This window comes from Neoarius graeffei, chromosome 14, assembly GCF_027579695.1.
Source record: "Neoarius graeffei isolate fNeoGra1 chromosome 14, fNeoGra1.pri, whole genome shotgun sequence".
NCBI classification, from domain to species: Eukaryota; Metazoa; Chordata; class Actinopteri; order Siluriformes; family Ariidae; genus Neoarius; species Neoarius graeffei.
The window spans coordinates 603889-618943 of NC_083582.1; the positions used below are offsets into that span (position 1 = coordinate 603889).

The 15055-nt window shown below is 39.3% G+C and overlaps 1 protein-coding gene across 1 annotated transcript; it reads right to left on the reverse strand.

Annotated features, from left to right (window-relative positions):
- ndufb8 (NADH:ubiquinone oxidoreductase subunit B8) lies at positions 1–14772 on the reverse strand. The gene is made up of 5 exons (XM_060939098.1): positions 14638–14772; positions 13844–13970; positions 8625–8724; positions 6469–6624; positions 1–149 (listed from the first exon to the last, which is right to left on the reverse strand). The coding sequence occupies exons 1-5, from the start codon at positions 14717–14719 to the stop codon at positions 57–59; spliced, it is 558 nt and encodes a 185-aa protein (XP_060795081.1). The 5' UTR covers positions 14720–14772; the 3' UTR covers positions 1–56.
- Positions 14773–15055: the final 283 nt, after the last annotated feature.

Consider the following 15055-nt stretch of genomic DNA (forward strand, 5'->3'; position numbering starts at 1 on the left):
AAAGTTTCAGCTTTAAATTTATTATGCACATTACATAAGTAAAACAAGACAATATCTTAGATCTCATAATGTTTAACAGGTTCTGACTGTTTCTCTGGATCTCCACCATGTTCCAGATAAAGGTTGTTGTAGGGATACTGCTTTGGGGCCTGCACACACACAAAAAAAAAAAAAAAAAATCAATCAATCATTCCTGCTCTCTCATACACACCAATAAAAGTAAAAAATTTATGTGAGACACGTGTGTGTGTGTGTGTGTATATATTACAGATACACACGGGGCTGCAAAAGTAGGTATACAGTAATGAAAAACTTTATTTTATTGATTATACAAACATAATAAACATATTAATCCCTCAAATGTTCAAACTGTTTGCCCCCAGCATTTACACACTCCACTAGTCGAGTGTGGACACTCATGCACATACTGGCACAAAGGTCTTTTATCAGCATCAATTTCCTGGCGAGCCTCCCGTATGAACTGAATCATGGCATCAACAGAATGTGGCTTGCATGTGAAAACCCTGTCTTTTAATGAATTCTAGTATTAAATGAAACCTAACACCACTATTATAATACTGGAATAATCCTTACTGTATACCTACTTTTGTAGCTGTGTGCGCGCGCGTGCACTTTTTTTTTTTTTTTAAACATGCATACAGTACATACGCCTAACAAATCAACAATCTCACACGTGTTTTACTGGGAAGTATGCCATTCATATTTTTCACACGAGCTCCATCTGGGACATGGAGAACCAAAACCGTGACATAAATCTCTACATCACTTGTGAATAAATTGAATTATTTTGATAAATTTGGGTACTTTTTGTTCGTGAATGTGTCGATATAATAAGAAAAATCAAACTTCACATCTTCAAGCCAATGTGCATCTTCCCGTGTTGAAAAACTCACATTTTTCATGTGAATTACATCATGGATCTCAGTGGCATATTTAAATAAAATTGGCTGGTGTTGAGTGGTCCATCAGATATATTCCATTCAGCAAGCATGATACTGAACGAGTCGAAGACGAGTAGCTGAGTGGAATATATCTGATAGACCACAAAAAAGCCAGCCAATATTATTATACTACATACACGCACTCTTCAGATCAGCATTCTCGAAGGCCAACGCGAACTTCCCTGCGACTCTGTGCTGTTAGTGCGGCAGGGCAGTTACCTTCCAGCTGGTGTAGTGTTAGCAAAGGCCCACACTAGTGTAGTCAAGCCGAATATTACTATTATCCCTGTGTAATTTACTTAGTTACTTTTAAATTCGACAGCTTCACACAATGGCCCTGGCAGGTAAAATTCTCTCAAAATCTTATGCATTTAATGAAGCAAACCTGGCAGCCATGTTTGTTTACAAATTGTCACAATCGCTCGCTAGCACAGAAGTTTTACGTCTGACATGCTTATTCTCCATTAGGGAGCTGTTGGGTTCACCCAGAAAGAGACCCTGGATTCCTTCGTGAATGCCTTCCCTTCGGGCCCGAAGGAGACAAGGAGACGAATCGCTCAGAAACGGACAGGAGAACACGTGTGGGTTGTTCACATGCCAGTTTATTCGCTCGCTTCGTCTGAATGAAAACATTTGTGGGAATGTCTTATAGTGTTGCTGTGTTTATGTTTTGTCTTCGTGTGTGTGTGTGTGTGTGTGTGTGTGTGTGTCTATATGTGTGTGTGTGTCTATGTAGAAGTGTGTAATGATCTTGAATCAATCATAATAATATAATAACATTTTTGCTGACAATAAGGTACAGATAGATGTTATGTCTGATTCTTCGTGGAATAGTTTGGAATGTATAAACATAGATAATGTTTAATGTTTGCCTACGAAGAAGGTCAAAAAACACTAGTTTGCACAGAAAGGATCGTACTAATTCTTAATGATTAACATGAATAATTCTTAACACATGAATGTGTGGTCAGTCAGTAAATTACATCTTGATTATCTTGATTCCATCAACATAAGTAATTAACAAATAACAATCAGCTCTTAAATGTTATAAGAGAATAAACATAAAAAAAAAAGAACAACTTAACCACAAGTACAATGAGAATATGTCTGAAAGAGAGAGAACAATTAAACCACTAACAGTTCAACAGGGTTGTTCTCCTGTCCGTTTCTGAGCGATTCGTCTCCTTGTCTCCTTCGGGCCCGAAGGGAAGGCATTCACGAAGGAATCCAGGGTCTCTTTCTGGGTGAACCCAACAGGAGCGTTACGCAATACATGGAGGATAAGTGATATATTGTGTGCCATCAATAAACCCACTAGAAGGGAACAGAATACGTGTGTTATTTACCAGCTGGGAGGTCTGTATGGTGAAATACCGTGATCGAGGTCTTGAAAGTACTGAGCGAGGCCCTCTGGGCCGAGGTCAGCATTCAAGGCCAAGGTCACGGTATTTCACCATACGGACCGACCTTAAGCTGGTAAATAATATATTTATTTTTTTCTTTACCAAATTCTAACAGAAAACGAGAGCGCCCGAAAGGGAAAACCGAGCCGAGCCGCCATTTTGAATCCTCATTCACGGCTGTAATGCAAATGGCTTCCTCCTCGGTATACAAGTGCACTTCCATGGCAGGAAAACAACTATATTTTGCCGCCTATGTAGTCCCCTATTTATACAAATAGGAGTCATTCAGGATTCAGCCATGTTTTTGCTCGGCGTTAGCAACAGTTAGAGGTTTTTAGCTTTCTCCTGAAATGTTCTATTTTATTTCTTCTTCCTCAGGGTAGTAAAACTCTCTCGCTGTGAACACTGTCGTTATCGCTATCCATGCTGTAAAATTAATGCTATTCTCCTGAGACATGCTAGGAAAAAATTAAGATTTTTGATACTTATAAATCTTATTAAAAAAAGATAAAATGTTAAAATGCTACTATATTTGTTGCTGTTGTGAACGAGTGAGTCGCTAGAGGTCCATATTGTAGGATATGGACCCGCTCGTCAGCCAATCAGAGCGCAGGATTTGACGGAAACCGGAGTGCAAAAAAATAAATGTTTTTATCCAATGGAAAAAGTGGCCTGTATGTATAATATTTCACCCCGATGACGTCACTCCCAGTGTTTTCCCGCTGACTAGATGTGTCGTCAAAATGCAAACTGGTTCAAACTTAATTCTTTTGATTAACTTGCACATTTCTGTGGATGTGTCCATATAACAAAGAACATTACACAGTGGTGTGAAGATAAATTTTGGGAATAGAAAACTGAGTGGTGAATGTACATTTCACAAGTGAGCAAAGCAAATGAGTGAAAATATCTTCAACACAAGATAAACTTCATATCTTCAAACCAACGTGTGACTTGTGTGTCCACATAATAAATTCAAACAAAAAGTACCCAAGTTTATCAAAATTCATTAACTTCCTCACAAGCGAGGATATTGAAAAATGTGTCCTGGATGTAGTTTGCAGGGTTCCTACACATTTTCCATTTCAAAATTCCATACTTTTTCCATGTTCAAATTCTCTGACATCACAGTACATTTTTCAGACCATATTTGACACCACAGTCCAAACAGCTAGGATGTTTATTATTTAAATTAATGATTTTAAAATCCAACTGTTAATATGTATGTTACATTGTAAGTATGTAAGTGAGCATGTTGCCAAATAATTACCAGAAGCAAGCAATTGCTGATATTACATTCTTTCTTCAGGCCCAAAATATCTAGTGGCTCCCTGTGGCATGGTACTGTTGGTCATATAAATCAACTAAACCCAAACAAGTTCAATGTACAGCATTTTATTCAAGGTGCAATGCTAAAACAATGCAGTGTTCTGTTTTTGCCATGTAAATTTGAAAAACTAAACTGATCCCTTCTACCCATAACAGTAACTGGAGGGATGTTGATTCTTTTGACTCATCAAAAGAAAAGAGGAACAAAAGTGCACCAACTTTGCTTCACTGAATATTAGACGGCATAAAACTTTACTTGAAACGCTGCTTAACACAGTGTTCAATAAAGAACTATAAAGTCAAATAATAATTAACAGACATTAAAAGAATGCCTTTTGAAAAAACTTAACAGACTTGAGAATGTAAAATCATTGGTCACAAAAAGTTCAGAACACTCCCCCTCTGTCTGTTATAAGCACATGCACACCATCACTCAAATACAGACGTGGACAAATTTGCTAGTGCCCTTCCATGAAATAAAGAACCCACAACTATCTCTGGAATAACTTGAAACTGGCAAAAGTTAAATGGCATCATTGTTTATTCCATGTTTAACACAAATCAGACTTTGCTCCTGATTCAGCTGAATATTTTATATAAAAAGAAATGAAAATGGCATGGACAAAAATGATGGTACCCTTAACTTAATGTTTTGTTGCACAATCTTTAGCAGCAAATCACTGCTAACAAGCGATCTCAATCACTCCCAGTGAGACTTCTGCATCTGCCAACAGGTCATTCGGCTCACTTTACCTGAACAAACTGCTTTCACTGTCTCGGGTTTGAAGGGTGCCTTCTCTACACTGCATGTTTTAGCACTTTCAGAAATGTTTGATAGGATTCAGATCAAGGCTCATAGAAGGCCACTTCAGAACAGTCGGCAGTCTTGAGATTTCATTGAGCCCTGCACAGATTCAAGGCACCCTGTGCCAGATTCAGCAAAGCAGCCCCAAATCATAACCAAGCCTCCTCTGTGTTTCAGACTAGGTATGGCATGGTTTTCTTTGAAAGCTTCCTTTTTTCTTCTGTGGACAGACAGCTGATGTGACTTGCCAATCAGCTTAAATTTTGTCTCATCTGTCCAAAGGACACGCTCCCAGAAGCACTGTGGCTCGTCAATACGCATTTTAGTAAATTCCAGTGTGTCGGGTTTTTTTTTTCCTCCTTTCAACAATGGAGTCCTCCTGGACCTTCTTCCATTGAGCCCACTGTCACTCAAAAAGTGATGGAGGTGCCATCAGACACTGACATACCTTGACCTTGGAGTTCAACTTTTACCTCTTTGGAAGTTGTCCTTGGCTCTTTGTCTCCCAGTGGCACCATCCTTCTGTTCAATCTGTGGTCGAGTTTCCTCTTGCAGTCATGTCCAGGAAGCTTGGCTCCAGTCCCATGGAACTTACACTTTTTCATAATATTTACAACTGTAGTCACAGGAACATCAAGCTGCTTAGAGATGGTCTTCTAGCCTTTGCCTTTAACATGCTTTCTGATCTCCTCAAATGTCTCTCGCCTTTGCTTTCTCTGGTCCATGTTCAATGTGGGGCACACAACGATACCAAATGGCAGAGTGACAACTTTTCTCCATTTAAATAGACTGAAAATGCCTGTGACGCTAATTAAAGAAAACTGTTAGCTTGAAATATCACTATACTCCAATTACTTACATTCTTTTCTGGGGTACCAACGTGCTGACATCAGATTGTTCACTGGTGGCAGATGCCACAGAAATCACCTCAGACACACATCTTGCCTTGCTGAAATTCAATGACATTGGACTCGCACTGGTTTGAACATTTTGGCTTAATTTTGTATTTTTGAAAAGAAAGTAAGGGCAATAGTCTGGAAACAGAAATATTTTTCCATACTCCATCCTCCTTTTTCATGCTCATCCAGACCTGGAAATTACTAAAATCAAAATCCATACTTTTCCATACAGTGTAGGAACCCTAAGTTTGTATGAAAAATGAGTGGCGTGCGCGCGCACACACACACACACACACACACACACACACGTGTACAATTATGCTGATTGTTAGTTCTTAGTTGGGTTTGTGAATCACATTTCTAAGCTTGGCTACAAGTACAGACTTTTGGTCACAGCAGCCCTAGGCGAGTCTTCAGGTGTACAGTTGGTGGGATGCATAAAGAGAGCACAAATCAGCAAGAAAAATACTGTTCAGTGTCGTGGCTACTTGTATCCTTGACAATCTCAATACAGCCCATGTGTTAGTACTGGATGGTGCAGCCCGGTCAATAAGTATTTGGACAGTGACAATTTCCGTAATTTTGCTTCGAACACCACCAGAATGAATTTAAAATGAAGTCATCCAGATGCGATTGAAGTGTAGACTTTAGCTTTAATTTAAGGGGTTTAACAAATTTGCATCAACTGTTTTGGAACAGCCATTTTTACAGTCCCTCCATCCTCACATAGCTCAAAAGTAATTGGACAAACTAACAATATAAACATCAGTTTCAATACTTGGGAGCAAATCCATTGAAGCCAATGACCACCTGAAGTCTGGACCCCATGGACATCACCAAATGCTGAGTTTCCTCCCTTGAGATGCTTTTCCAGGCCTTCACTGCAGCCACCTTAAGTTGCTGTTTGTGCCACTGTCCAAATACTTATGGATCCAACTGCATTTTTCTGTATTCTGTACATTTATTATGCATGTCCTGTATTATTGCTTTGCTGAGTGGATACAAATTAACTGTTAAAATGTGTGTGTCTCTCACTATAGGTTGTCCTGTAGTGTGTGTGTGTGTCTTACTACAGGTTGGTAGGCAGGGAACACCTCCCCCAAGCCAAACATGACCATCATGAAGGTGAAGAAGCCAAAGAAGCGCTTGCACATGGTGGACCAGTCAACAGGACTGGGGGACGTATCCACTCTGTTTCTGATGTACATGTCAAATTCATAGTGGATCTACACACACACACACACACACACAATATTAAAGCCGCCATCATTCACACGTAACGTTGCACCCGATTCGCAGTTTGGTTAGATTCTTGATATTAGGTTCATGATTCGATTTTACCATATTTTTAATATAATTTTTTAAAAATTACATGAAAATATCACCAACCCCCCCACCAACATTTATTTTCCTAATCTTTATCAATTTAAAAATTGTGTTAAATACAAAAATACTTTATGAATATTAATAATTTACAAAACATTGTCAAGGTTGAAGTAAAATATATTATAGCCTATTAACTAAAATATTCTTTTTATTTTAAAAAAGTTAACAAATAGGCCTTTTCTTAACCATTTCTGAAGATTTGTGAATGCTGTAGTCAGACTTACACAGAAGAGAACCAACTGCATTTGCAGTCTGTAAAAAGAGCTCAGGTTTCTTGTTGAATCTATTTGTACAGTCAAGCACATAACAGCTCTTTCCCATTTTAGATCTTTTTTTGTGCACGTTTTTCCACAGCATTAGAGCCATGTCACATCTGCCGATGGTGATATCAGGTGCACTCCCTGTATTGTATGTTATTGCAATCTCTACTGTCAAAACAATGCAATTACAGCTTGGAAAAATTTAAGATTACACAACCCCGATTCCAAAAAAAAAAAAAAAAAAAGTTGGGACACTAAAACAAAACAGAATGCAAGGAGTTGCAAATTCCTTTCTGACCTCCATTCAAATGAATACAATACACAGCCAAGCCATTTAATGTTCAAACTGATACATTTTGTTTTTTGTAAATGTACTCATTAAATATACACGTGAAATATGGAGTCGTCAAACCACAACACACTTTTCCACTTTGTGTCAGTCCGTCTCAGATGAACTCAGACCCAGAGAATTCCGTAAGGTTTCCGGACTTTGTTGATATTTGGCTCCTGCTCTGCACAATAGATGAAGTGACAAACTGTGTTTACAGACAGTTTTCTGAAGTGTTCCTGAGCCCATACGCTGTCCTTTACATAAATCACCCCAGTTTTAATGTAGTGCCACCTGAGGGATCAAGGCTCACAGGCATTCAATGTTGATTTTCAGCTTTGCCCCTTACATGTAGAGATTTCTCAGGATTCTCTGAATATTTTGATATTCTGGACTGTTGATGGTGAAATTGTTCAATCCCTTGTAATTCTAAGTTCAGAAATGTTCTTAAACTGTTGGACTATTTACCCATGCAGTTTTTCTACAAAGTGTTGAGCCACGCCCCATTCTTGCTTTTGAATGACTGAGCCTTTCCAATTACCCTATTCAATATTCCAAGCAGGTGTTTGAGCACTCCACAACTTTCCCAGTCTTTTGTTGCCCCATCCCAACATTTTTGGAACGTGTTGCAGAAATCAAATTTAGAATGAAGGTATATTTAAAAAAAAAAAAAAAAAAAAAAAAACCCACTCCACATCAAATTTTCAGCTTGAAAATAAAATATCTTGTCTTTGTATTATATTCTATTCAAGTGAATATTGGCTGAAAAATCATTGCATTCTGTTTTTCATGTTTTGCAGAACATCCCAACTTTTTTGGAATCGGGGTTATAAATCACGGTTCATATTTTTTTATATACTGAATTCAACTCATCATAAGTTTGCATCATGATTTATTGTTGCATGATACATCTTTACATGCCTCGTCACCGACCTGTGCTGGAAATTTCATTTAGTTTGATTATACCTAATCTGACTACATTCACATTGCAGATGCCTGTATCTAGAGTGGCTTGCAGGGGCAACTTGGCAGTGCTGATTTGAACCCATGAACAATAGTAGGATGTCTTAACCACTGAGCTACAACAGTCCCAAAAACATGATGCACATTAATATGATTTGTTTCAGTTCAGTTTGATTAGGTCTGATCCAGTTGGTTTCCAACTGACTAAATTAGATTCAATATTATGTTTTGGTTCGGTCCATCTTGATTAGATCCAGATGAAATCTGGGTGCGGTGTACATGTGTGTACCGGTTCTCCCCAGTTCCTCCGCAAGTCTGGATGGTCCCACTGGTACCAGGGATCTCGCTCATGCTGGGAGCGGTCTGGCAGCATCGGGTAATCACCATAGCTACAGCAACAAACAATAAGTAAAGCAGCATCTTACACTGATTGCTCCCTGAGCTGCATTTTAAATATATGACTGATGCTATAAAGTTTATTCATTTATTTTATATGAAGAAACCACAGAACTGAACTACAGAAACACTGCTGGGACACTACACCAAACTAAACTACAGCATGAAGGTGCTGATGAGCTGCAGTACAGATAAAGATGGGTCATCATCAAGTTGCTTTAACTAAGAGCTTTGTCATTTACCCAATTTTAAAAGAATTCATGGAAAATTCTGAAATCTGTCATTCTGACAAACACAAAAGACAGTCAGTCTACTGTATTCAAGCCATTCAGTTTGGTTTCCACCATAGATATGGAACATCAAAATCAAAACTTTAGCAACTCTCTAACAGCAGAAAACCCCTCTGCATGCACTCATTTGGCACCACCGCCAGAAACCGCACACTTCCATGTTAACACAGAAGTGTACGTACAGTGGTGCTTGAAAGTTTGTGAACCCTTTAGAATTTTCTATATTTCCGCATAAATATGACCAACATCATCAGATTTTCACACAAGTCCTAAAAGTAAAGAGAACCCAGTTAAACAAATGAGACAAAAATATTATACTTGGTCATTTATTTATTGAGGAAAATGATCCAATATTACATATCTGTGAGTGGCAAAAGTATGTGAACCTCTAGGATTAGCAGTTAATTTGAAGGTGAAATTAGAGTCAGGTGTTTTCAATCAATGGGATGACAATCAGGTGTGAGTGGGCACCCCGTTTTATTTAAAGAACAGGGATCTATCAAAGTCTGATCTTCACAACACATGTTTGTGGAAGTGTATCATGGCACGAACAAAAGATTTCTGAGGACCTCAGAAAAAGTGTTGTTGATGCTCATCAGGCTGGAAAAGGTTACAAAACCATCTCTAAAGAGTTTGGACTCCACCAATCCACAGTCAGACAGATTGTGTACAAATGGAGGAAATTCAAGACCATTGTTACCCTCCCCAGGAGTGGTCGACCAACAAAGATCACTCCAAGAACAAGGCATGTAATAGTTGGCGAGGTCACAAAGGAACCCAGGGTAACTTCTAAGCAACTGAAGGCCTCTCTCACATTGGCTAATGTTCACGAGTCCACCATCAGGAGAACACTGAACAACAACGGTGTGCATGGCAGGGTTGCAAGGAGAAAGCCACTGCTCTCCAAAAAGAACATTGCTGCTCATCTGCAGTTTGCTAAAGATCACGTGGACAAGCCAAAAGGCTATTGGAAAAATGTTTTGTGGATGGATGAGACCAAAATAGACCTTTTTGGTTTAAATGAGAAGCGTTATGTTTGGAGAAAGGAAAACGCCGCATTCCAGCATAAGAACCTTATCCCATCTGTGAAACATGGTGGTGATAGTATCATGGTTTGGGCCTGTTTTGCTGCATCTGGACCAGGACGGCTTGCCATCATTGATGGAACAATGAATTCTGAATTATACCAGCAAACTCTAAAAGGAAAATGTCAGGACATCTGTCCATGAACTGAATCTCAAGAGAAGGTGGGTCATGCAGTAAGACAATGACCTTAAGCACACAAGTCGTTCTACCAAAGAATGATTAAAGAAGAATAAAGTTAATGTTTTGGAATGGCCAAGTCAAAATCCTGACCTTAATCCAATCGAAATGTTGTGGAAGGACCTGAAGCGAGCAGTTCATGTGAGGAAACCCACCAACATCCCAAAGTTGAAGCTGTTCGTTACAGAGGAATGGGCTAAAATTCCTCCAAGCCGGTGTGCAGGACTGATCAACAGCTACCGGAAACATTTAGTTGCAGTTATTGCTGCACAAGGGGGTCACACCAGATACTGAAAGCAAAGGTTCACATACTTTTGCCACTCACATATGCAATATCGGATCATTTTCCTCAATAAATAAATGACCAAGTATAATATTTTTGTCTCATTTGTTTAACTGGGTTCTCTTTATCTACTTTTAGGACTTGTGTGAAAATCTGATGATGTTTTAGGTCATATTTATGCAGAAATATAGAAAATTCTAAAGGGTTCACAAACTTTCAAGCACCACTGTAGAGATTGTGAACAATAAAGCTTTTTAGTTAATTAGACAACTCAATCACAGGGAGTGTACATTAAAAATACTATCAAGTGACCATTTTCATTGCACTCTGCACATGCCCTGATTGCTGGCAAAGTTAACCAACATGGTGGTGTAAGGTCTAGGAGAGTATGGACGAATGTTGAAAAGCTACTGGGAGTTGATGCCCAACAGGCAAGAAAAGCCATGATGGAAAAGGCAGCCCTCCTGCAACTGATGGATGTCAGATTTCCACCTCCATCCATTCAGAAACACCCCAAGGCTGGAAATGCACCAGGCAGGAAACTATGATAGTGTTCATGAGCAACTGCAGCTGAAACATAGGAATGAGCTAGCGAAGTGTGGAGGCCAAAGGTAGTGAGGTTTATACTGGTTCACTTTATCTGGAATATACCATTAACAGAAGGTTCCTATTCCCTGTCACTTATGCAGTTTAGTATCATGTTCTCGTGACAACAGGAAGGCTAAAGTTAAAAACTGAATTCGACAGTTTTTACAACCTTGTCCATCGGTGTGACAGATGATTTAACATCATCTCTGTAACATAACCTCCAGTTATACGGCTGCAGTACAGCATTCAGTAACCTTACTCCAGCACAGTGAGTATCAGCATCAGTGTTTATCATAATTTAGAAGAGTTTATATTTGTTCAAGCACTTATGGCATTTACAGTCTTTCATTTTGTGTAGCATACAGTTATGGGGAAAAGAAAGTACACCCTCCTTCAATTTTGTGTGTCTATTTATCAGGGTGTAAATGACAATTGTGTGATCCTCAACAATTTCAATAAACAAACAAAAAACCTCATAACAGGGGAAAAAAAAAAGAAAAAAACAAAAGTCACCCCACCACCACCACCACCATGCTTGACAGTTGCTATAAGGTGTTTGTGGTGATAAGCTGCGTTTGGTTTTCACCAAACACGGCGCTATGGACGATGAAACATCTCCACCTTGGTCTCATCAGTCCAAAGGAACTTGTGTGGTTTGCTCAGATGCAATTTTGCAAACCTGAGTCATGCTCCATTTCCTTTCTGGAGAGAAGGGGCTTTTTCCTAGCCACCCTCCCATGAAAGCCATCCTCGAGCAGTCTTTTTCTGATTGTGCCATCATGAATAAACATTTAATGTGCTTACAGAAGCCTGTAGGTCACATGATGTAGAGCCTGGGTTTTTCCTGACATCTCTGAGCATTAAACAGTATGACTGTGGACTGAGGCTACATCCACACGACAACGGCAACGAGATGTTATTTAAAAATATATCGCGTCCAAATGGGCAACAATCAGTAAAATATCAGGTCCATATGGCAACGCAATGCTTGCTGAAAACGATGCAATACACATGCCACACCTCTAGGGGCGCTGTAAGACGGTCCCTTCGGAGACACCAGAACAATAGAAGAAGTAAGGATGCATATTAGCCACAAAGTCAGGAAAATCTGTTTGTAAAATTACATTATAATGACCAAATACAATGAAAAGTATTTTTCCAGTCTCACCTGTGAAAGGTAATCCCATGTGATCTCGTTTGGACAGCAAACCTGTTGGTACAGTTAAACGCAGCTAATCTTTATTCTCCGCTTTGACCTCTCCAAAATGGCGGCGAGGATGACCTATGATTCTACGCGGAAGGCGGTGTCTTTAATGGTCTGGAATAAACTGAATGCTAATTAAATAATGATTAATTTGCTCCTCTACGCCCTTTTTGAGGAATGTATTGTAGGACTTAAACCCACATCTGAAGAGGTGAGATCGCTCTTTTTTTCTCTATTTTTGCTGGCGGGATTGACTCTCTCTCTCTCTCACTTTGCACCATTACACAATAAATATTCACAGTGAAAATATTTTGTAAGCGCGTTTCATGAACAAAGTTATAGGATTTGTTGACAACTCGCATCGCAATGAGATCATTGGCACTACTGGTGTTAAGAATCAGACCATTTCATAAATGAATATTTTGCTGTAGAGCTGCAGTGTTTGTACAATTGCATGTTTTTGCTTCACTATTACTGTCACTATTCTGCTTCTTGCATTACTACTGTGAACTAACACTGAACATAATAATAATAATAATAATAATAATAATATCTAAGCTCGTGTTTCACTCTCACTAGTGCTCTGTAAGGCTTTTTCCTGGTGATATTCGTTACACTTCTACCCGGCGTGAAGCACTCACAGTCATGTGGTTGTGACGTCATCGTAAACAAATCCGTTTTACTCATCCAGACGACTTCACAACGGCAACGTTGCCAGATCTTTCCACTCTGGAACCCGTTCTCAAAAAGATTGCGTTTTGGGCACCCAAAACGCCGGTGCCGTGTGGACGCCAGGCCTAAACGATAAGCAATTGTATCGGAGTCACCTGAATCCGTTGCCGTGTGGACAGGGCCTGAATTTGCTGGTGCACCCACTCCTGGGAAGATTGGAGACCGTTTGTAAACAATCCTTCTCGCTGTAGAATGGTGAATCTCAAAGTATTTGGAGATGGCCTTATAACCCTTCCCAGATTGATGAGCAGCAACAATTACTTGTCTGAAGTCATGGTTAATGTCCTTTCTTCTTGGCATGTTGTCGACACACACCTAAATGATCCTGAACACCAAACTGCCAAATGTTCTGCTTTTATAGAGGCAGTTACACTCCTTGATGATTAACTAATCGTGTGCCTTTCATTCATGACACTGGGCTGCTAATTACTCTCTTAATAATTGGGGAACTTGGAACGGTGTACTTATTTTTCCCCACCGGGTTTCTGGATGTTGTTTTACTTTTTGAAAAAAAAAAAGCTATTGAAATCTTATTCCTTTAATAAATTATGCATGTGACATGCATGCAATTCTTTTTTCCTGTTCGTAATAAGTTAGTGATGTGTGAGGCAAGTGAAGTTTATTTGTATTGCGCTTTTAACAACAGACATCGTCACAAAGCAGCTTAACACAAAATTAAAAATTTTAAACAAATGAGCTAATTTTATCCCTGAATGTATTTATCCTCATTTGTGTGCGTGTGTAAAACAGACCCGCGTCCATCATCAGGGTACGGTTGATAGTCCTCCAGTCTCAAGTTGTATTTCTTTGCAGCAGCCGCTCGTTCTTCTGCGGTGCGAGGATAGGGTCCGGGGAGCACCTTCTGAGAGGCACTAGAGGCTGCCCGTACACACACACACACACACACACACACAGCATTAATCCTGCTTATTTAAAATGAATTTAAATTATTTTAACAAATAAATCAGCATTGAAAATAATATAAAATTAAAATATGTGCAATGCATTTTTCAATCATATTCAAAAAGTGCAGTTGAATATATTTTACATTAAATAAAACACTTGCAGTAAAATACTGAAAGTTTCATGAATGATTGTTTCCCTCAGAAGGTTTTCGGCTCTTCCGGATTAATAAACCAAACAATCCAGACCTTTTCGACACTTTTTAGATGCTGTTGTTTTGACCTTTCGGTCTTCCATTAAGTTTTAAACACTTGATAAAAACAAGGCTCACACACGACGTACATGAGAGTACAGTGGAACAACAACAACAATAATAATTCCTCACTAATACCATCATCCTCATCTGTCCAGTAATTAACAAACAGGTTGTAAAGTTTGCTGAGATGAGAGTTATACTGTGGTTAATAAACTCCACGCAGTGACCGTCATTTAATCCCTATTATTATTATTATTATTATTATTATTAATCCCATCAGCGCTTTCTAACACTGAGAATGAGATTCTATTACAGCCGAGCGTGATACAGGATAAATGCGTCATTTACATGTTTTCCATCAGTAATGAATTAACATTAATCACAGACCTGGTCTTGTGGAAAGTAACTGATAAACGGTTTGCCCTCTGCTTTTGCCGAAAACCCAGCGACCTCCGATCAGCGCCGCCATGTTCGCAAACCTTCAGCGAAGCGCATGCGCACTACATAACCTTCCAGCGGATATACGTCATCAAAAATGGCAGAAGCAATTCTTCTTCTGTCGGTTTTTACTGGAGGTTCACAAACGGTGTGTATTACCGCCATCTACTGGGCTGAGGTGTGAGCCATCTCATCTCATCTCATCTCATCTCATCTCATTATCTGTAGCCGCTTTATCCTTCTACAGGGTCGCAGGCGAGCTGGAGCCTATCCCAGCTGACTACGGGCGAAAGGCGGGGTACACCCTGGACAAGTCGCCAGGTCATCACAGGGCTAGGTGTGAGCCAAGGGATATTAAATCATAGAT

What these genes read in the sequence shown, in the direction of transcription:
- ndufb8 (XM_060939098.1), bottom strand. Translation starts at nt 14,719, where the DNA reads ATGGCGGCGCTGATCGGAGGTCGCTGGGTTTTCGGCAAAAGCAGAGGG. An exon ending in GTTACTTTCCACAAGACCAG is followed by an intron (nt 13,971 to 14,637) that starts GTCTGTGATTAA and finishes GTGTACGGGCAG; the next exon opens with CCTCTAGTGCCTCTCAGAAG. An exon ending in GGAGGAACTGGGGAGAACCG is followed by an intron (nt 6,625 to 8,624) that starts GTACACACATGT and finishes GTGTGTGTGTAG; the next exon opens with ATCCACTATGAATTTGACAT.